Source organism: Rattus norvegicus, chromosome 3, assembly GCF_036323735.1.
Source record: "Rattus norvegicus strain BN/NHsdMcwi chromosome 3, GRCr8, whole genome shotgun sequence".
Lineage (NCBI taxonomy): Eukaryota > Metazoa > Chordata > Mammalia > Rodentia > Muridae > Rattus > Rattus norvegicus.
In genome coordinates this window covers 109,632,923-109,656,950 of record NC_086021.1, presented here as the reverse complement: position 1 = coordinate 109,656,950, position 24,028 = coordinate 109,632,923, and the positions used below count along the sequence as shown (strand labels likewise).

The 24,028-nt window shown below is 40.0% G+C and overlaps 1 protein-coding gene across 13 annotated transcripts in view; it reads left to right on the top strand.

Annotated features, from left to right (window-relative positions):
- Positions 1–24,028, top strand: part of Cd44 (CD44 molecule) — an 88,953-nt gene that overhangs the window by 42,826 nt on the left and 22,099 nt on the right. For 3 of the 13 annotated variants that reach the window (XM_008762058.4, XM_063283155.1, XM_063283153.1), the window contains exons 4-8: positions 1,564–1,632; positions 4,216–4,437; positions 14,736–14,849; positions 15,307–15,423; positions 17,960–18,088. In XM_008762058.4, coding sequence (XP_008760280.1) covers positions 1,564–1,632; positions 4,216–4,437; positions 14,736–14,849; positions 15,307–15,423; positions 17,960–18,088 — 651 coding nt within the window. Of the gene's footprint in view, positions 1–1,563; positions 1,633–4,215; positions 4,438–8,594; positions 8,721–10,866; positions 10,984–12,332; positions 12,459–14,735; positions 14,850–15,306; positions 15,424–17,959; positions 18,089–19,506; positions 19,633–23,280; positions 23,383–24,028 lie in introns of all 13 variants that reach the window. The other 10 variants (XM_063283151.1, XM_006234627.5, XM_063283156.1 and 7 more) reach the window with 7 other exon arrangements.

Genomic DNA, 24,028 nt, shown 5'->3' with positions numbered 1-24,028 from the left:
TTTTCCTAAAACCCACCCTTCTATCGAATGTCTACAGCTGTCACATCCTTTGTTTTCAAAGAACTGACTGGAGAAAACAACTGTCTCTTTATATTTGGCAAAAGATGTTTCCAGTTACTGATAAGGCACCACTGCTCATTTAGTCAACTACTTGTTTCTGCCTGTGTTCTGAGGGTGTGACAATTTATGACAGGGCACTATGCTGGTGACATGCCTGCCTTGTGACAGTTGTCTGCCAGTTGCCTGCCTCTGTCTCTCCAAACCTCCACACATGCCTGCATGTATTCGCCCACCAATCAATCTCTTTCTTCTTTCATCTTTGTCAGAAAGCCACTCTAGAAGAAACTAACCCGACAAGTTTCCATTTAACTTTTTAGTGGAAATGAGCTCTATAAAAGCTGTCATGGGGCTGAGTCTGATGGCAGCTCTCTTGGAACCCCAGCCCTCAGGAGGCTGAGGCAGGATGACTAGAGATAAGAACAGCCTGTTTCAGAAAAACAAACAAGGGGGTGATAGCCCTATAGTTCACAAATGGAACCAACCTTCACGTTAAAGCAACACCGGTGACTTTATAGCTCTCTGGGCTTGGAGAGCTCTGTAGTCACTGATGGGCACTGAGCATCCTGACTGGGGTGGTAGTTAAGCCAATATTGACTGTAAGATTTAGGAGTTAACATGAAAGCTAGGACACAGGTCCTGACTTCTAGAAACGCCTGTGGATGACCAGCTAGCCCAAATCATAGCATGGAATCATAGAGAAGGGATCAGGGTAGAAGATGAATAGAAGGAAAAAGGAGCCAAATGTTAAATGCTAAGACAGCATAAGTACCCATGTCAAAGGTGGCCAGCTCTAGCTGGATGCAGAGCTCCAAGCCTTGCACATGGAGAAGGCACTCATAAATATTAGCCAAAAATGAAGCCATTACTCTTCTAAATATTTTGATTATTAGGTAAATCCTTTGGTAATGTTTGAATTTTCAGGATCTTTCGATGTTCATGTCGATTGTGTTCACAGTTTCTCATCATCCATGTTGATATCTGGAATTATAAATTATTTTTCATGATAGTCTATACATGCCTTCATTTTTAACTTTTTTCACAACATTAAACATTTTTTAATTGAAAAGAATTTTAGGATCCTCTTTAATTGTATACTTAGAGAAGGGCCCATGTCTATCTTATTTCTAATTAAACATGAGACATCAGACTTGCTATAGTGAAGATGCAGAATGTCTTCCCACGCTGTCCTGGGATAGCCCAATGTGTTTTTCCCAGCTCTGGAGTTATAAGTGTCAACAACCTGACCTAGAACAATGCCCTTTTTAATGAGTAAAGTTGCTGGGGTGGGAATAGTAAGTTTATTGAAACGTTTGAAGTTATATAAGATTGTAAAAGCACATTACAAGGGGGTGTTCCTTTTGTATTTACTGAATTTCAGGAAAGGAAGATATTTAGGACAAATTAGAGTAAACGTTATCCTAACTGACTAATTGGACACATTATCTGTGAAGTCTTCTTTAACTATTTATTTTTATTTCATACTTTTGTTTTCCTTCCTTACAGCTCCTCTTGAAGAAGACTGTACATCAGTCACAGACCTACCCAATTCCTTCGATGGACCAGTTACCATAAGTACGTACCCTCCTTGTTTCCAGTGATCTGTCTTGTTCTTGGGGAAGGCATCTGAGTGGGGAAGGCGTCTGACGTGTTCTCTATTGTTGTTACTCAAAAGGCTATTGAATTTTATCCCTAAGGGGAGAATGGCTGTGATTCCTCACCCCATTCTCCTTTCCCATGCTACCTTGAAAGTTTTCTCTGATTTACCCCATGCCCCATTCCTAAAACATCAGCCATTTGAAAACCACGTTCACATTTTTGAAACCCATCTGTGTATCCCACAGCAATATAGTTTACTTGCTTTTTTCTTGTGGTTGCCTCTCTTCTACTTAAAATACACTTGTTTTTCAAAAGAGACTGCAAATGGACAACCAAAATCACTTGTCATAAACTGAGAGCAACCTTAAAAATCAATTTAAAGTGCAAGAAAAAGTAAATAATACGTTCAACTTATAGCTGTAGAAGACTGCGCCTGAGCTGTGCTCTGTCTAATGGAGAGTAAAGCAGTCTCAGGGGTGGAGACTTCCACTCGGGGATTCTCTGGTTGTATGACTAGTGTACATGGTTATGAAAGACACAGGCTTCCCGATGTGTGTTTCAATACCACTGATGCCACACCCACGTCAGATCACCTATAGAAAATGACATTTCCTAATTTAGAAGATGGAAAACCCTCCCTAGAGCTTTCCAGCAGGTTCAGTTATAACCCTATGGGCTTTGCTCTGGGCCTCCTCTCATTGGGAAGAAGAACAATGATAGAAAAGGCTGCTTTCTCCTCTGCTACTGCTTCCTTGGAGTCAGCCCCCCAGCAGAGGTTGCGGGCACAGTGGCCACAATGGTGGAATGCCTTCCCAGACTGTGTGAATCCAGCCTCTCACTTGGCCTGTGCCTGTAGCAGCCACAGGATGCTTCATATCCCAACAGCTACCATGTGATATCAGAGCCACAACTTTCCCTAAGCTTCAGTTTTCTCTTATATAAGAATTATCATGCCATTCTAATGTATCTCACGCATGCCTGCCCCATATCAGGTGCTTAAGAAATGCTCAATTTCCATGGTTTCTAAAAATTTCCTCCCAAGTCTAGATTTCCATGGGTCTTATCAATACCGTGGTTTGAATATGTGTCCACCATGCCCCCGCCAAGAATTCATGTGTTGGAAACTTAACTCCCAATGTCACACGCTAAGAGTAAATGGAATGAGGTCCTTGAGAAGTAGTTAAGACTGGGTGGAGTAGAGGATGAAGCCTGATGACATCAGCAGCTTTGTCAGATGAGGAAGAGAGGCCCGAGCTGGCTCACTTGCTGTGACTCCATGTGATGCCCTTATAAGATACGGCAAAGTACGCCCGCAGCAGAACCCTAGCAGACACTATTCTTGGACTTCTCAGCCTCAAGGACCAGAATCCAAATAAACCTCCATTCTTTGTAAATTGTCTGGGGGTTGGAAGGATGCCTTAGTGTTGAGAGCATTAATCGTGTTTGTATACAGCCTGAGTTCAATTTCCAGCACCAACACGGATGCTCACACCTGCCTGCACCTCCAGTTCGAGAAGCTCTAACACACTCTTCTAGCCTCTGTGGGCTCCTGCACACACATGGTGCACATAAACTCATACAGAACACACTTGTAAGCATTAAGTAAATTTTTTTTAATGATAAGACAATATAAATTTTCCCTGGCTTGATGTTCGAGGTAACTGAGACGTTGCAATTTTTTCCATCTGAGAGTTTCATTTAAGCAATCCTTGGTGCCACGCACGCAATTCAGCAAAAACCGTTCCAGCAAAGGGCACACGTAGGTAGCTGTGTGTAGCAAATGGCTGAGGATCGAGGCAGAAAATGCGTCTTAAGGATGGATAATGAGTTGATTTCATTTTGACCTTCTCCTCTGGTTCATTCTGGTCACTTGCTTATTAAACCAAAGATTCTGATCTTTATAAATATATATACCCATGTTTGTTAATTTTAAGGTTGAATTTCCCTGAGGATGATTTTAGCTCTGTCAATATTTAGACAAACCAGTTTTCTATCCAGAAATGGGGGTTTGATTAAACTGACAAAATTTACCTTTTAAAAAGAATCTTTCTAAGGGATTGCAAAAATATGCTTTTTTGTAGAGGCTATATGACTACGATTTCAAATCCATTCTGGGGTTGGATGGAATTAATAGTGACAAGATGTACACCTATTTCAGAAGGGACTGTATAGAGTGGGGGGAGTGTAACTTGCGGAGTCTCCTTTTACTGTGACTACTGTGTTGAGTGCTAATAACAACGAATCATGTGCAGAGCGTGACAACCCCATTCCGTTAGTAAGGAAGAAACTGAAGTTCATAGGGTTACCTTGTCTAAAGCTCTTCAAAGCTCAGATTCAAATGTGGGGGACTCCCTGGTATTCAACTCTCTCCTCCTCATTTCCAGAGTAAGTGGGCGAGGGGATGAACATCTCACACACTCTATGTGAGCACTAGACAGACAGATTTTTTAAAGCCAAAGAAAATAGCTTTAATGTCATGTTATAGGACAACCCATTATCTTTCCTATACTCGAGATATAAGTGCTGTGAAGTTCTAAAGATGCTTCTGTATCTCCTCAGCTATTGTCAACCGTGATGGCACCCGCTACAGCAAGAAGGGCGAGTATAGAACACACCAAGAAGACATCGATGCCTCAAACATTATAGATGAGGATGTCAGCAGTGGATCCACCATTGAGAAGAGCACCCCAGAAGGCTACATTTTGCACACCGACCTTCCCACTTCACAGCCTACTGGAGACCGGGATGACGCCTTCTTTATTGGGAGCACCCTGGCCACCAGTAAGAAACAGGGAATCCTGGGTTTTCCTCTAGTGGTTCTTTAACAGAATGCCAATGGCCCTCCTGAGTAAGACACACTCAGGGTCTGTTTCCTGCCATCCCTAGGCATCTCGATGTGGGTGAGATCATTTAAGGAGTCTGGCTCCTGCTCTTGTCAGTGCTCCTTGTCATTGTGCACTGGCTTCTATTCCCTTTCTCACCGCCATCTTCACCTCTGAATCTCTTACCTTGGCATAAGGAATGCCATATTGAACGGTTTCCTCAGAAAAGTTCCGATTTTCTCCTGTTCCTAAGGACTTAACGATACCTCAGAACTGTTACAGACGTAATTTGTGGTGTTGCTTGTTTCGTTCTTGTCATTTTCCACTATAGAGGAAACTGTTCTGCTAAAGTCAGGACTGTAGAGTGTATATTCCACTGTTTCCTTTAATAACAATGCCTTAAAAGATCCATTCTTAGGGTTCTGATTGCACAATGTCCATATTTTAAACCTAATTTTCTATTTATTTATTTATTTATTTATTTATTTATTAGCCCAAGGAACCAAAAGTGAGGGGTTTTCTGATCACCTTCTGTCAGCTGCAGAGTTCTGGATTGCAGTCTGTGGGGGAAGACCTTAATGCTCTTTGGGTATCTGTGGGTAACAGCAGGGGAGGCATTCATGACTGTAGGTTTGTGCAGATGGGCTCTGTAGGAAGGTACTTAGAGCATCTTATCTCCTCCACTTCCCCCTCTGCACTTCCTCTGGTTTGTTTTAGAACAAGGTTTTAGCTGGCTGGGCTCCTTCTGTGGTGGATTATTCAGACCCTAAAAGGGCAGCTAAGTCTTCACTGGGTCTCCTGGTATGGTGTGTATTTTCTCATTCCCTGGCTGAAACTCAGAGGGGTGGAACTCTGGCTTTTTCGCGGTTTGACAGGAATGTACTGACTTGAGAATATTCAAGATAGGACCCTTTTTAATTCCCTTGTCACCCAGAAGCCAGGAGTCCTCCATAGCACTCTAATGGAAGCTGAACTCACTTAACAGTCTTTTAGATTTCTGTTATCAGGTTGCTGAGTGAAGGGAAAGGGTAATATGAACAGGTGCAGGATTCCAGTCATTCCCAGAAAATTCTCTGAAGCCTCTCCAAAAAAATTAAAAAATCCTCTCATCAGATTCTGGGTGCTCGGGGATAGCTCAGAGATAGCTGAGAGGGTAAAGAGCTGGCCGTTTAGGCATGTGAGGACCTGAATTTTTTGATCCCTAGCATCTACATAAAAAGTTGAGCATTTCAGTATGTATCCCGTAATCCTAATCCTAGACAGAGACTGGGAAGACCTAGAGCTTGCTGGCTAGCCAGCTCAGTGAAATCGGTGAGCTCCAGCTTCAGTGAGGGTTCCTATCTCAAAAACAAAGGTAGACAGCAATAAGATTAACATCTTAATATTAACCCCGGCCTCCGCACATGCATAAGAACACAGACTCCATCTGGTCACAGGAGGCACAGCTACTCAAGCTTCTCACACCCTCCCAGGTCACCTCCTCTCTGATGATTTGTCACCTTGTTGTCTGCTTCTCCACAGAGGCAGGTGATGTTGCTAGCTATGTGCAGCTACTTGGGTACCCACCCCATCCTTGATGAAACTATGTCAGACGGGATTCTCATTGGGCATACAGTTTTGACAGATGTTGGCAAATACAGTAATTAGTGGTCTGATAAGGAGGCAGAACAGGTCTAACCTCAAGTCCTATTTCCCACCCCAAAAGAACACCCCCAGACAAAATCTGTCATGTGGAGATTGAATGCTGCTGGAGTCCCAACCTGTGTGGAATGGGAGTTTCACGTGTGCTTGAAAAGATTTAATTTGCCAGTTATATTAACATCCTTAGCCCATTCCCTAAGAACTGCTCCTTCCCCATCCAAGCTGGTCAGTCAGTGAGCCCACCCTAAGGTCCTAATCTTGTACCAGATCCATTCTAACACCCAGAGTCCTGGGGTTGAGCATGGCAGCATGCATCTGCAATCCTAATAACAATGGTGACAGAGACAGCAGGTACTTTGCAGCTCACTACCCAACCAATCTAGCCAAATTCAGGTGCAGTGTGAGATGCTAGATCAAAAAATAAGGTGGACAGAAATCACAGAAAACATCTTTATTTCAACCTGTGGCCTCCACACATATACAACCACACAGACTCTGTCTGTCCACAAGGTGTATCTGTTCAAGCCTCCCATGCCCTCCAAGGTCATTTCCTCTCTGACAGTAACTATGGTTAGAGTAATATCAAAAAGAAACCAGGGTCAGTGAGGTTTTCATCCATCCACTCCATAGCGTGTGTCTTCTCTGCTCCGGACGCTGCTGTGGTGTCTGAGGGTCAGAGATGGATCCTCCTTCATGGATACAGCATCATAGCACAGAAATCTAAGAAAAGGAGTGCCTGAAGTTTAACTAAAACATAGCACAGGGTTCAAGGCAAAAGAAGCTTTTGCTTTCTTTTTTTTTTTTACAGAGCATGTGACTGAGTTCTTTTTAATGGGTGTGGAGGAGAGGCCAGTTTGCCTTCCAGCTTGAGTTCTCTTGAATGTTAGCATGGAATTAAGGCCGAGCTTCTGAATAGAATCCTAGAATAGAAGTCCAATGAGGAGCTTCCCGAGCGCTTACTTATCTCGGTTGGGTGGTGGTTTGAGATACAGTGAGAGGGAGTGGATGCAAATTAGCATGCAGGGGAGCAGAGGTCAAGAGCTGGCTGGCTGAAGCCGTGGAAGAAGCTGTGCTTGGCTTAACCAGCTCATTCCCTCCTCAAGGGTGCTCAGTGGGTGGCAACAGAGAAAGCTAGCAAGAACAACAGGCTCTGTAGGCTTGGGTCATCCCACTGGCTGCTTAGTATAAATGTTATTTTTGGAAGAGTCTGCCTGGAGGTATGTCATCAGTTCCTTCTTATTGGTCATCTAGAATTCTCTGGAATCAAGAAGCCTAAACTAATTTAGGAAATAGGCTCCTGCCTTGGAAAGCTCTACTTCCTGTCTTCTGGGTGTCAAGTGAATAATTTGTTTTCCATCTCGCATGACCTTACTTGGGTGGGGCAAATTGAAAACTGATGGCTAGGCTGACACTTCTTTCACTGTCTCCTCTCATACAACTCCCCCTAGGAAGGTGACATAATGCTCATTTTTGTCTTCTGTATGTCCATTTTTAGTTAGCTCATTTTTCTGGGGTACTATGCATCTTTAGAGGAATTTTCCATAGGAGGCATCTGTAACCTGGGAGCAGGGTAATTCCCTTCTCTCTCTGCTCTCACTAATATGATCTTTGGCATTTGGTATGTGTGATGCTCCAGTTCTAAACTAGTGCCCACATGGGACCCAGTAGGTTCTCCGTGGTATGCAAGAATCACCTGCAGTATGTGGAGACCATAACCTAGATTTTCAGGGAAAGCATTTAATCTAAAACATTTTCTTTCTTAAAATCCTAGCTGATTCAGACAATTATCCCAATAGCATTTGCTATTTTGTTACTATGGGGGAGCATTCTGAAAACCAGACCAACTTGAAAGTCAAATGAACTATTTTTTAATTACAAAATGTTCTTAGTATCCTTCCTCTAACTTGAATAGAGTTCAACAATTCCTTGCTTTTGTCATCTCTATGTGAGGAAGTGATAGACAGATACAAGAGAAAGTTTTATCTACTGACACACTCCACAAAATTCTTGCCCAACTATAAAGTTTAAGTTGCATTGATGAGTGTGGGTGAGCCTTGAAATGCTCTCACAGACTACCTGGGTACGATGCTGAACAGACAGAAGGGATGCAGGCATCCTCAAAGAATCAACGGAAGCCACTGTAGGCTCTGCTGCACTGAGGACCTCCCGATCATGGCTGAATGATGCTATCAAGAGAAGAGGAAATCTATCTCTATCACAGTTACTTTGCTGCGTGAGTTGGCTCTGGACATGATTGAGGGGGTTCGAGTAGAAGATGGAGAAGCATTGAATTCATGCCTTCTTGATGCTGTCCTGAGATTCTGATAGTAGGAGCCTGAAATATAAAAGTGGCCTCAACTTCACTTTTAAAATCTTCATTCTATAATAAATAGAGATATTCTATTAGGACAGAGACAACAGGTTTTATGGGAGACAGATGAATCTCACTAAACACTATTTTCATAATTAATCTAGTTGCCTCAACTGTGTACTCAAAAAGCCATGCAACAGCTCAGAAACAAAATAACTGGATATGGTCTTGGTTTGGTAATTCACAATCCACAACTCAGACTCAGGAGCCCACAACAACAGCAACTACAGGTAAACTCATGTTTTTTGCTGATCACTTGTCTTCATTGAGGTATTAAGGAGGATAGATGGTCACTGTCATATATAGACAGCATCCTTGCTGACATCAGGTTCTGATATCTTCAGGGGCCACAGAGACCTGAGTACCTAGTGTCTCCTAAATGCCTTGCTTTCACTTAGGCAATAAGGACACAGAGTCAGGTTAGTTCTCCTGTGTCTAGGAGAGTCATTGAGGAGATGATCTCTAAAAAGACATCTATTGACCAAATGACATCAATTTAAAAAAAGAAGTTATGATTAATGAATAAAAAGCATAGACTTAAAAAAATCTTTTTTGACACTGAAATCCTTTTCTGAAAACACCAAGAAGTGACATGACCTGTTGCTTTATATCAGAGTCTAGGGATGATAAATAAGCTCTGGAGATATGTGGTCATTGGCTCTCATGGATTTTGACTTGGTCGCTTTGCCCTAGGTGGTTAGGAAAAGGAATCAGTCTATAGCAGGGGTTCTTAACCTGTGAGTTGAGACCTCTTTGGAGATTAAATGACCCATTCACAAGGGTCACCCAGAACCACCAGAAAGCACATATTTACACTATGATTCATAACAGTAGCAAAATTATACTTGTGAAGTAACAATGAAAATAATTTTAGGGATTTTAGGTTAGGGATGACCACAACATGAAGAACTGTATTAAAGGGTTGCAGCATTAGGAAGATTGAGAACCACTGGTTTATAATAATGGGAGGTAATAGGATATTATTCATTTATTAACCTATATTGACAGATAATATGGCCATATGTATAAATAGGCATTCTCTCTGCAGAAATGGGGAAATGGATATGTATGAATGTATGTATGCATGAATGTATGTATGTATGCATATATGTATGCATGTATGTGTCCTTGTACTCATGTAAGGAAACCCTGCTGATGTTCTATGGTTACTCCATCGCAATGATTAGTATCATGCTGAGGTGGTGACTGTGGGGGAGGGATGTCAGAATAAGGAAAATGCTGTGTATATCGGTGGAATTGTATAATACATCTTCATAGGAAAAACCATGGGAAGGACAGGGGCTCTGTGACTGTGTTTCTTCTTGAATTGTTTACTGGGCTTCCTTCATAGCTGGCAAAAGGAATTTCATTAATTGTTGTATTTGGACTTTTATTGATGGGCAGCTTTCTCTTCTTTAACTTATCCTGGTATTTTGGGTTCCTATTATTTCATATTGCAATGTACATTGTGACGACATAATTGACAATCTTTGGGAGTGTTCAAATCAAGTCTGTTTCTTTGGTATTGGTCTCTTCATTTCTTCCTGTTTTTCTTGGTTTATTAACTTTTTTAAAAATGGACTGCTCTTCTTTTAAAAGTATAGTGTTGACATGAAAATGATTATGGGCCATGTCTCTATGGTATATGCATCCTCCTTGGAGAAAAGTGGAAAGATGTCTTCTATGTCCCTTTTCTTGTCCCATTCTTGCTAGCTTTTGGGGTTCATGGGGTCACATACCTGTGACTTCTGGCAGAGATATCATACCCTAAACACTTAGGGAATGATAGTGGTTGTCCTCCTTCACTTGTGAAGAACATCACAGGGCTTGGTTTCCTAAGAGCTGGCCATTAAAGTCACAAATAGTCAGATTTGGAGAGGATCTTAAATGGTGAGGTCAACCAACTTTTCTAATCATCTGATACTTTAATTCTAGTTTTTAGAAGAACATTCTATTTCCAATTCCATGGTTTTCTAATACAGGTCTTAATTTGGCCTTGTGGAAAAGGAGGCAAATAAAGAGTGTTCTATCTTATAGACTGTAACGTCAGATAGTTCTCATGCAATTTTTGAGACAACTCTTATGACAATTGGACTTCACTCAGGTGTACAGCACAGGATTTTCATCTTAAGATGAAAGCATGGACCACTTGCTATTTAAGGTTCCTCCACCTCTGACATTCTGTGGACTATAGTTTTGGGCTCCTGGAAGAAACAAAACTTCTTTTCTTTTACTTTCCTTGTTTCCTTTTTTCCACCACCTATGTCAAGAAGAGAGAATTTTCTGTGTAGGGAGAGAGTGAAAAAATTTATGGTGCTATTTCTTAGGAACTGATAATTAACATTTCAACAATCAATTCAATCATGGTTACAACAGCCTTGATGACTACCCCTGAAACACCACCCAAGAGGCAAGAAGCCCAGAACTGGTTTTCATGGTTTTTTCAACCATCAGAGTCCAAGAGTCATCTTCATACAACAACGAAGATGCCTGGTAATGAGTTCTAGATACCATATAACATATGCCTGCTTGACAGCCTTTAATAATTCTCATTAACCTATGGGATGTGGTTAAAGTCTAAACACCATTCTGTCTCATAAATGTATGTGTCAATTTAGGAAGGACCTTGAACTCTGAGTTCTGTATGTTTGATTTAATAGTACTAATACATGGTTTTCTTCTCTATACTTTATAGGGGTCTATGTAGCCTAGGATAAGGCTAATTAAGAAACTATGAAGTGGGGGCAAGTATTTGGTGATAACAGAACATTTCAACTCTAAAAGAGTGTCTGGGCATACCCTGTAAATTATTGAAGTAAAAAACTGTTTTTCTGAGAATGTTAAATAACAGAACCATAGCTACCAAAATATAGAAGATTTCTATCAATTGAAATAGTCTTGGGCTGGATACCAATAATAGGAAAACCAAATGGTCATCCTATAAGGTAGCCTGAATTGCATTCAAAAGTTAGAAGAATCCATTTTAGTAAAGAGAAATCTCTTGCAGTAACTGCTGAGAAGAGAACAAAGGCTTCCATTTCCTCTTTAAAAAGCTAGATTCAATGATTCAAAGGAAGAAATCCTCAATATTTAGACTGTGGCCCACTGTCATCAACCTTTTTGTACAATTTTTGGATGATTAATAATTGGCAAGATCATTTCTGTTAATTTATCTTTTCCCCCTCTGTGGTAAATTTTATTGAGAATGGGCAAAATCTTGGAAACTCCTTGCTTTTATTCACATCAGAGACATAGGATCTGATGCTAAAGACCGATGCATGTCTTTTTAGAAATGTCAGAATAAAAACCCTTGCTTCTAGTGAATGAAACCCTTTGCTTCATACAATAAACCCTGATAAAATAAGAATAGAAGAAAACAAATGAATTTTAAAAATATGAATGCAACTATAGGAATTTTAGAAATATGACCTTGGGGCGTTATTGAAAGTGTCTTGAAACAGCAAATAGGGATATGTGAAACCTTCCTATTCTGATCCTGACATCCTAACTTCAATATGCTAATGATGTAATAAGAAAGACATCCAAACACAAGGGGGGTTTGCATGGGCCTGTTGTTTGTTGTTTTGCTCTAACTCCTTTGGCTGGCTCTACCGATGGTTATTCTTTAGCTTCCTTAATGAGACTGTAAAGGTCATAGCTAGTCGTTTTAAGGTCCATATATTAGCTTCAGTGATGAGGGTTTACAGATACACAAACCTACTCTCTCATTTTCTTCTTAAAATCTTGGGAACTCCATGACACCTCCCATGCCTGACTTTCTTCCTTGGTGAAATGGGTCGCTTGGCAACCAGCTCAGCTACTAATGTAAGTCACCACAACAGGTACGGAGTCAAATACCAACCCAACAGGCTGGAAGCCAAATGAGGAAAATGAAGATGAAACAGACAAATACCCCAATTTTTCTGGATCAGGCATTGATGATGATGAAGATTTTATCTCCAGCACCAGTAAGAATACTCAATTACAGTAGAACCATTTGTGCAAGGCTTGCTGAGGGATCGAAATGATATAGTGTCTCTCTTAGGAAACAAATGATGTGAACAATGACTGAACCTGTGATTTTACCTTAATTTCATTCTGATGAGAATTTTGGAGGAGGAAGTAAAATTTCATGAATGGGAACCAAAGAATATTGTTGGAAAAAAATAGCTCATGAAGTTTCAGACACCCAGTGTTCTTCCTGTTCTGTTCACCAATGTTTGCTTTTAGAGAAATATCTACCTTATCAAGTGTGGCAGGGGGATGGCATATTAAAGCACCACAGCTAATATTCATTGTGTCACTGCTGTGCCAGATGATAGAAACACAGGGATGGAAAGGTCAGAACTTTTGCCTAAAGAGGCACATGGACTGCTGGGACAGATGTTCATGTGATTAGGAGATGGTCATTAGGAGGATGACCCTGAATTGAAAGCTTGGGAGGCCCAAGAATGGCTTAAAATATAGAAGCCCGAGCCTAAGAACTACCTTAATTCATCAAAAAATGTATATGGTTAAAGGAAAACACTCAAAAAGTTTCAAGGAACTTGCTGGACACCAATACAACAGAATGGCACTGAAGGGAAGAATAGATACCACCACAATCTTTAAAAGACAGTGTTAATTACTAAAAACAAAGAGTGACACCACTGTGTCACCATTTCCAAATGTGTGTTCTATAAAACTTTCTCTGGACACTGAGGTGGAGATTGTAGAGAAAAACATCCTGTCCTGCCAGATTCCCCTATTCTTGTCCTAAGTGAAGATTTTGCTGGAAAGAGATTAGAATCATAAAGCAGATTTAGTTAACCTTTGGAGAAGGGGTTTGGGGGTGCTGTATCAGCTACCTTTGACAATAAGAGTTCTATCTATTCCATTAAAACTGGAGGATGTCACTCCCAAGTGAACAGAGCCTAGGGAGAGCAGGATCTAAAAGTAGCTTGTGGCTTGAAGGCATCTGAGTGTGTGGCAATGATATAGCAAATGCTAGAAACAAACCAGATGTTCGACATGTAGACTTAAATGGTGTATTCCTAGGGCTGGATGCCTCTGCAGAGCTTAGGAACTTAAGAAAAGAACCCAAGGAACCCCACATATTGAGCATTATTGTGACAGTATCTTCTAGGTTTAGGATGTAGCTTCCTGGCAAATGTGTTATATGGTTAGGCTCCAGAAGATAAAGTTCGCATGCTCCCCTCCCCCATCTTTATAGAGTATATTCAATTTTCTACCTAACACATATATCCTTTAATTCAACAGGATGCCCTTTTCTTTTGGAGAGTTGAGCTAACTACCACTTTTTCAAGATTATTAGAAATGTGGTTAATGACTCTAAATTATTTTCTTAACTTGTGAAATGGTTTTGTGTTATTTGGGTGTCAAAATAGAATTTGAAGGAAGTTGAACTTGCAAATAGCTTTTTCACAATGTATATTGTTTCAGATTTTGTCAAAATGGATCCTTTTGCACCTTCTGTCCAAGGCTTCCTCTTTTGCATGCAATTGGGGCATTGGTGAACTGTTTTCCAGTGTGTTGGGCTGAAGGTGGATGGTTACTTCTGGCTCCTTCCTATAAACGTATGCATATTGGTCCTCTTTCATTAGTTGTGAATGGCCTGCTTATATTGTGTTCTGAATTCGGTGGGACTCTCATGGATGTTTAGAATATGTTCAGAAAAACGTAGCTGAGTCAAATGACTCTGTAAAGTAGGCTTCTTCCAAAACCCGTCTGCAGGAAAGCTTTGGCTCTCGTGGTTATTTCCCCAGTAAAATCACTAACACAATAGTGATTCCAATGTTAGAACTCAGCTATCAACTTCTTCAGCTTGAGGATCTACAGTTAGCACGACTGCCAGTGACTAATGGATGATGTGGAGTGTCAGGTGCAGAGGGTTTCTGCAATTTGCATGAGTGGGCAAAACTCTTCACATCTTGGTCATTATTGGTGGAGGGTTAGTGCTTCCAAAGCTGTTCTTCCTACTGCTACAATGTCCTTGACTATTATATCCAGAAGATCTCATGTTCTAAACCCAAAGGCATACTATTTTAGAACTCAAAGGACATTGAGATACAAAGCCACATGGTGGATGAAACTAAACTCTCTCCTCCTCCATCCTTCCCACTCAACCATCTATACAGCCCAGTATAGATGAGCTGCTGTGTACCCTGCAGAAGAGACAAATGTACAAAGCAATCAGTGAAGGCTCAAGAAATAACATTTCCTAATTGCCTCAATCATTATGACAGTTGCAACTACTCCATGGGTTTCTGCCCACACAAAACAGAACCAGGAACGGACCCAGTGGAACCCGATCCATTCAAACCCAGAAGTACTACTTCAGACAACCACCAGGATGACTGGTAATGAGTTATGCACACATCATTAACAATACTTTCTCTCAGAGCATATGATGCTGTGAAGGTCAAACCTTTGGATATGATGGGAAAATTAATTAATGCCTCATCACATATCCTTAGTGAACTTTCCACACAGGAGTCATTTATCAACCTTACTTCCTGGACATAAGGTATTTTATGTCACTTTGTTATAAAAATGAATATATCTGAATGGTTTATGGTTCTCTCTCTGACAAAGTGGCTATTCTGGAATAATAAGTGATATAAAAGAATTTTGTACCCCTTCACTTTCTCTTGGGACAGATTAGTGAAATCACTCAGATTTATTGAGAGTAAGTACTCAAAGATAGTGCTAAGGCATAGGACCTGCTGATAGATAACATGTACTATAGTGGAAGAAATGGATTATTAAAGAGTATTTGATTAAAAGTCACAGTGTACTTAACCGTCGTTGCAACAGATATAGACAGAAACAGCACCAGTGCTCATGGAGAAAACTGGACCCAGGAACCACAGCCTCCTTTCAATAACCATGAGTATCAGGATGAAGAGGAGACCCCACATGCTACAAGCACAAGTAAGAAGGATGATGCACTGAAGTTCTGGTACCCAAGTTATCAGAGATGTTGTTTAGCTGTTGGCCACATCCTTTGTGTCTGCACAGTAAATTTATCTGCAGAGCCTGAAAAGGACCATTTTTAAAAATAAGGAAGAAAGATGCCAAGTTGTCAGATTTTCCAAGAGACAAGAATGTTTGCAAAGTAGATGTGAGATGCTGGTTTTCTGTTAAGGGTTCCTAAACTGTTCTGTTTTGGTAGTTGTTGTGTGCTTTTGGAAATGTGTGTTGCGAGTGTGCCCTTCAGGTATTTAGTGTGGGATCTTGGAGGAAGGCTTCCTGAGTGGGCAGATCTTTAAAACCTTCATCTTCTCTGTGGTACAATGGAACCCCTTCTGTCCTTGGTGGAAAGTCAGTGGCTCATATAGTCTCTTTTGAACTCTAAGCTACCTACTTCTTTTGTTTAAAATACTCAGGGCAAGTTGAGAAAAGTCCTGATGCTCCTACTGTTCTTTCTGCTTATAGACAAATAGCTCAAGTTTTTAAAAAAACAATCTCATGTTTCATCAATGGATTGTGAACCTAGGATAAGAAAACAAAGAAAAGAAAAAAGGGAAATGTACCCATCTTTCATCCGTATCTCAGAAAAATGCCTAATAATTTGAAATACAACTGATCCTTGAGGCAATATCTTGTAGCATTTTTAAAGTTATGAGTCAACACCATTGTTATATACCTGAACATTCTTAAAGGGGAAATATAAGAAACAGCTACTTAGAAACCAAAGAAGCATAGCTTCTTGGCTTTTTGGCTAAGATCAAGAAACCAAAGAAGCTTAGGAAGTCCTGGTTTGATGAATGTGTTCACAGAGAGTCAAGGAAAAAGGTTGAACTATGAGTTATTAATTCCTGGACATTGTACTGAATGACAGACATTCTTTACTCCAGTAAAGTTGATATATGCATAAAGATGAAGGGTTGAGCTAACCAAGAAGTAGCCTGTTGAAAAAAGGAATAGAGAGGAAACATGTTTCTTAGGAATCTGACCCATTCCAGTCTACTCTGGAGTCTATTGGAAATCTTATCAATTAGTGTAAAACATTTTCTCTTAAGAAGAATGCTAATCAAGAAACTTGGAACTAAGGTATATAACGTCAAAATATGATGGTCAAGGGATATTCTTACTAAGAAAATTTGAGAATACAGATATAGTTACCAAAAAGATGTTGCCATCAATGTTTGCAAAAATCCATATGACTTCATTAAGGGGACACCACAACTTCTAGAAAAGAGTCAGCCCTTACGATATACAGTCGAAGTCCTCTGTTTTACTAACACATTCCTGACTGTTCTGAAAATGCCAGGGCATGAAGAATCATACAGTTATAATATATTTGTATGATAGATGATAATGTGAATGTAGACATATGTTTGAGACATATGTGTATGTTTGAGAGCACACACATGTGCTTAATGATTTAATAGAAAATAACATAAGATTTGGGGCCGAGAACCTATGGACAAACAGTTAATCCCCAAAATATAAAAGCAAAATTAATGAGTCCCATTTAAAAACCATATTTGCTATTACTAAGTCACACACATCATTTCCTAAGATAAGTGAATTTTGTTAAGACACAAAGTTCATTTGGTTTGTCAATTTATAGGATCTAGCTTTCCTGATGAATCAGAAATTCGCCAGGAGCTGTTACAGATGAAAATGTCAGTGGCTTTCTGGCTTTTCCAGGAAGCACTCTGATGGGATTTTATCCCAGTCATCTTGACTTTTTAAAACACTGCTTGAAAGGTTAAGCCTGTCTGATACTGTTATTATTTATATAATTCCCCAACTGGCTAGAATAGTTTTTTCTTCCACTGAATTAGCTTTGTTAAGAAGAGATTTTAGCAATTAAAAGGGTCCCTAGACAATCACATTGCAGATCAGTGTAGTAACATCCCAGGCATCCCTTCAGTGTGTATGCCAGCCGTTTCTGCTGAGTGTTATTGTAGATTATGCAGTCTGTTTGCAAAGGTCTCCTATCACAATAGTGTTGTGAGTTGTTATGTAACACGTTTTTCTCTGACAAAATCACCCAGACACAGAGATTATTCAGAAGCTCTCTCTGGTAGACTATGTAAAGCCATAGACACTATTAAATCAGAAATAATACTGAGACTTCACAACTCACAGGTTATGGTCTAATCCTGACTTTGTGCTACTCCGGTATATGATTTTCAGAAAATGAATCATATTTTTTTCATCTGGAAAATTAGCAGATTGGGTATTGTAGTTCTAGAATCTGCCTTTCCGAATTTAGTAACTCATCCCCTGGTTGCTGTTATCTTTATCTACATCTATCTATATATCTCTGTGTGTATGTATGTATGTATGTATGTATGTATCATCTATCTATCTATCTATTTATCTATCTATCTATCTATCTATCTATCTATCTATCTATCTATCTATCTATTTCTACCTGTAATATAGAAAGACATACCAGAGGGTTTGTTAAGAACCTGGTCAATACAGCTTACCATCATCATTCTCCTCTCAGCCTGGGCAGCTCCTAATAGCACAACAGAAGAAGCAGCTACCCAGAAGGAGAAGTGGTTTGAGAATGAATGGCAGGGGAAGAACCCACCCACCCCAAGTGAAGACTCCCATGTGACAGAAGGGACAACTGGTAATGGAGGGTTTCACAATGTGGGTGGAATCTACCTTCTGAGTTCAGTGCTGGACATTGAAGATATTGCACACAAAGACACTGATGAAAGTGTCTGTTTCTTAATACATCATGTTGAAGCAAACATATATCCAGAATCTAAAGGTTCCTAACAAGCTACCTGGTCAGGCAATGATAGAGGCACAGGAGAACTAGTTAGTCTATACGAATGTCTTTTTGATTTGAGGTATCAGTGAGACAATGGCCGAGCTCCTATCCAATTAAAATCCCCTTTCAGCTTGGTAAAAATCACTCACTATGTAACAAGACTCTGCTTTTTCCTTATATTTATATGAAATACTAGGCTTATAAAAATTTTGTCAAAAACCTAGTGTTGGGGGATTGAACCCAAGCATTACAAGAAAAAAAGGGCACCTGTGTGCGATCATCAAATCTTTTGTACTTACCTGTTTGAGTAGTACATAACTCCTCAAATGTACTACGGTTTAATCACATTTGCAAATAAGCCGTCTTCTCTATTCTGCAACTGTGGGGTTGTGGGAATTAGACTTAAATTTTCTCATCTCTGAAGGATGCTGGCTGATAACATGTCTCTGCAAGCTCTGGTGCATGATTCTTTTGTCTGGATGATTAAGCACTGGGATTCACTCTGCCTTGCAAAGCGTGTGAATCCCATGTTATAACTTGGTATCAGTGGGAAATATCTCAGTGTTTCCATCTGCAATATAGAATCTGATGCATAATTCCTTTGCAGTGCATGTCAACTTCTAAATGGATCATTAGTAGAACAGCGTGCTTGGTGACTAGCTCCTTGGTGTGTTTATTTCTAAGGGATGTGGTGGTAATCTTTCTTCCTATACTGCACAGAATGGAACTAAGGCATAACCCATGTGCCCACCCACGTGCCACTTCTCATTGTAGGAAGACAATACTGCTAATGGATTCCCTCTGTGCTTTTGTGATGAGTACCGCTTTCATACTCATCACTTGGGAAACGATTAGCTATGTCTTCTGAATATCACTGCCAGCTCATTGTGCATTTCGCTGTGGGATGTACTTGTCTCAGAGTGACATCATGCACTTGAGCTCTTACGCCTCTTCTTTAGGAGACTGTGGCAGCATGTGTCGAGCATTACTTCATCGTCCCTTGATGCCTATAACGTATCCTCTATCCATCACAGCACATGTTAATGCTATGCTTCCTCCAGCTCACATGCTGGTGACCAGAAAACAAACATAAGTGAAGTCAAACCTGGGAAATATCCTAAATTGATGCAGCTCTTTGTCCTCAGTACTGGAAAGCCATTCCCATGATCAACTTTAGAGAATAAAGTCTTTTTGAAAAAGTCAGTCTATATATCCCTGACCAAATGCCAATTAACATTTTGACAATTGTTTGAACTGCATGGTCACAACAGCCTCAGGCCACAACAACCATCCAAGTCAAAGAATGACAACACAGAGTCAAGAGGATGTTTCATGGACCGATTTCTTCGACCCAATCTCACATCCAATGGGACAAGGTCATCAAACAGAAAGCAAGGGTAATCGCCTCTGAGACTTTTTAATGATTGTGTTTCTTAGAATCATCTAAGTGCCTTTCCCTTTGAAATGTGGCATTGATTTTTAGTTCGGTTTACTTTCCAAAGCACCCTCATGTGTCTTGCTGATACAATGTGGGAAGGAGTGGGTATACTCATCCATTTACACACACAACTCTATTTGGAGAGGGGAGAATTTGGCAGAAAGATTAAGAGACAGTTAATCTTAGGCTGACAAGAGTAGAAGTTATTTCTTCTAAGGGAGAGGTGGGTTATTTCTTACTTTAAGATGGTCTTCAATTCTTGATGATCTTTCTGCCTCAGTCTCCTGAGTGCTGGGATTGCATATAGTATCTTGCCTTTGAAGTCCAAAGATTTCAAAAGAAACGACAAATAATGGATTCAGTGACTGTCTCCATTATAGATTCAAAGATAAATTTTGGTTTTGGGAGAGAAATTCAAGTGGTTAAAAAAGTTGATGAGTAGTTAATGTGAATAAAGAACTTAATGACTCCGAAAACTTTAAAGCTATTTATTCTTGCCTCATTATTGAAGGATGTAGGATTTAGACCATTCTTGGTCCTTCTTGAGTGGCTGTGATTTTAGTGAATAGACAACTCATACACAAGACAAGCACAATTAAGCAATTTTTTAAAAAAATATGAGTTGTAATTTTGCAAGATAGAAGAGTTGCAAATTATTTCACTTATTTTTACATTTAAGAGAAAATTTCCTTCATTGTAACAGCAGCTGCCTGTTTGGCAGAAATATCAAGAATTGATAGTCTCTGCCCTTTCAGGATTCAACAAATGGAAGACTTTGTTTCTACTACACTCATGAGTAGAGTCATTTGTTGTTTTATTTGTTTTTTTAAAATATCCTTATCAGAAATGTACCATTCTAAAAATAACCAGTAGGGGGATACATTTTTTCAGAGATGTTTCATTTAGATGTATTTTCTGGATATAAATTGCCAGCCTTATACTGTACATATATTTGAATTGAAATTCATCCTCATGATTCAGTGAACAAATAATTCCATATTGGGTAACTAAAAAGTATCTCCAAAGTAAAACAAAGGCTTGCATAGTTTTCTTTTTTTAGAAATACTATCTTATCCCAATATTAGTGAGCAGACACTCTGTAAAAAGCCATGTATGGAGACATACAATTAAATTTGTAAGGCATCATGGAGACATAAGGATGTGTCATCCATATTTACACTTGAGAGAAACTTAAAAGTCAGCTGACAAAAGAAAATGTTTAATAGCACAATAGATCTGACAACCATCAGGCAGTAAGAAGTAGAAAAATTCAGTTTCAATAAGGAACACTAAAGAAATTTAGAAGATCCTGCACTTCCTGGAGACTATTAAAGAACAAAGGATTTAATATGATTTTTGGGGAAAAAAGGGCAAAAACCTAGGCAGTCAGAAAAAGGAAGTAAGGTGGAGAACTTTTTGAAAAGGAGACTGACTCATTGTGCTGATCCATAAAGGAAGAAAAGTCAAGGGATATATGTACTTCACCATGCCTGGATAAATGTGGCTTAAAAAGGAAGAATGTGTTTAAATGGCCAGGCTGGGATTATTATGTTAGATTACTAAAGCACCACAGGCAAGACTAAGCACACAGGTTTATGTGCTTAGCTTCTGGAGGTGGGGCTCCATAGAGACCCCTGGTTAAACAAACAAAACAAAACAAAACAAATCAAAACAAAACAAAAGAACTCCAGAGTCATTATTAAGTTTCCAACATGATTGCATTCAATAAATAAATACACCAAGAAAAAGATGTTAGGTCTCCTACGTGGTCCAAATCTCCAGAAATGAGTTCCAGTTGAGTTACAGGAGGATTTCTGGCAGTTAAATAAAAGCCAGCATTCCTCAGGAACTTTTGAGTTCCCATTCGACAAAAGGAGTCATTTTCCTTAACTCCAGCAGAAGGGACATATGGCTCTCCATTGACATACACCTGTGTCTACATGTCAAAGCCCATGCTGGCCTCCACGTACCTCTTACAATATGTCAAAGCCTGTATCCCAGTCCCCTGGCCCTTCCCTCCCCCCAGCTACTCACTTTCCTAATACCATGCTATTCTCTACTCTTCTCACACTCTTAACTCTCAGTTATGTTCCATTCTCTATCTCTTTCTACCTCTCTATCTACACCATTCTCTCCCACTCTCCATCTTTCCTAGCCTTGACCATACCCAATCTGATGGCCATGTTCAGACTACTTCTTTATTTCTCTGCTCTGCACTCTTCCAGATGCCTCTGGATATTCTCTCTCTCTCCCTCTCCCTCTCCCTCTCCCTCTCCCTCTCCCTCTCCCTCTCCCTCTCCCTCTCCCTCTCCCTCTCCCTCTCCCTCTCCCTCTCCCTCTCCCTCTCCCTCTCATATCTACATTACAAATCTTAACCATATCATGGACCTGTCACATCAGTAGATTCTTTTTTTTTTTTTGGTTCTTTTTTTCGGAGCTGGGGACCGAACCCAGGGCCTTGCGCTTCCTAGGTAAGCGCTCTACCACTGAGCTAAATCCCCAGCCCCACATCAGTAGATTCTTTACTGTGCCTCACATACACAAAATATAGTTAGCCCCCATCATACAGCGACATGATAGTTCTCAAAGAATTTTACTTATAAAAGGAAAAACGAACAAGAGTGGATGCAGGCCTTCTGTAGACAAGGTCTTTCTGGCTGGATGTCCATTTGAAATTTTGATCGTGGTTAACTGGCCTTTGTTCTTTGAAATCTGGATCATAGAATTGGCCAGACGCTTTTCTCTAGCATAGATCTTGTCTGTTTTTGCTATCAGCATGCAAAGACCCAAGGTGGGTGCCCATATCCCAGTGCTTTCAGAGGAAGTGGTGTGGGTGGATTGAGTAAAGTGTAGAGTTAGCAGTATTGATGCTCTTCAATTACTTCAATAGGAACTGCTTGGTCCCTATTTCACTCTGAACTTGTTATAGCCCAATAGATCTGTGATAACCATCACAAAAAGCAGCCTTTTTAATTACTTCAGGGAGGTTTTCACACTACTCAACACTATAATCAGAATTCTCAAGATGCTTCTTGCTTTTATTTACGAGGAGAATGATTCTTATTTGTCCATGGGCACTTCCTGTTGTCTCCACCTAGATATATTGGGTAATGTGTATATGTATTTTCTGTGTTTATTTTGTGAAATAAAAACAAAAGAGACAAAAGGGAAGGCACTGTCTATTTGAAAACTTTTTATTGTTGTTGTTTTGTTTCGTTTGGCCTGGTGAGCAGGAGATGACAAAATGATGCTTGTGCGTGTTATTCAGTTCCATGTCTGACTATACTTGTCTATCTTAGAAACATGGGTTATATTTCTGTCCCTTTGTGAAGACCATGAGCCCCGCTGTGTGTTCATTTAACTTCCTTTCAGACTAAGCAAAAGAAACCAACAAATAAATGTGATAGCTTTCAGCTAACTCTGCCCTGAAATGAAAACCACTTATATCCTGTGATATTCTTGAAGAAACAATCATTTATCCCAATTCTGGACATGTGAACCTGTTCTTTCCTCTCACCAGGCTAAATGCAAACATTACTTGGCTAAATGACTCAGGTCGTTTCCCAGCATAGGGAATATGGCAATAACATCAATTTGATTCCTTCAGATACAGACTCCAGTCATAGTACAACCCTTCAGCCTACTGCGGCTCCAAATACCCATTTGGTGGAAGACTTGAACAGGACAGGACCACTTTCAGTGACAACTCGTAAGGATAATGACACATAGCCCTTTTGTTGACCTGTCTATCTACTTCACATCTTGCTCATATTGGTCAAGATGTTGCATTTGGTGGTGGAATGGTGGCAGTCTTTGCTAGGTGGCTTAACTCAGCCAGAGTCTGAGTCTGTTTCATTGTTGGCCTTTCTTGCACAGTATCTTATAACCCGAATGAATTTTCATCTAAGATCCACTCTGGAGTCAATGACCACATGGAAATGTCATTCATCTCCATTTTCCATCTCTAACTAGTCATGTGACACTGAAGACCATCACTGGTAGAGTGGCGTCTCAATGCTTTAACTGATTCTTTTTGATTCCCACCCTTCTTCCAGGCCAGGTAGAAGAGATGCTGCTTTCGTGGTTGTGTAAAGACATATGAGGGCCAGATCATTATAGTGAATAGGGAAATCGAGTTTAACCTTCAGAGGAGGGGTGAGGCATGTTGTTGATAATTGACCAAGGTGGAGGAGTTGCTGGAGTCAAAAAGAACCATTTGCTAACATCTTTTTCTATCACTAAACGCCTGCTAGGAAGAAATAGGAACATTTTAGTACCCTTAATTTTCAACATATTTATACGAATCTATAAAGACCAACCTGAAGCCATTCATAAATTCTTGGCAGAATATCAAA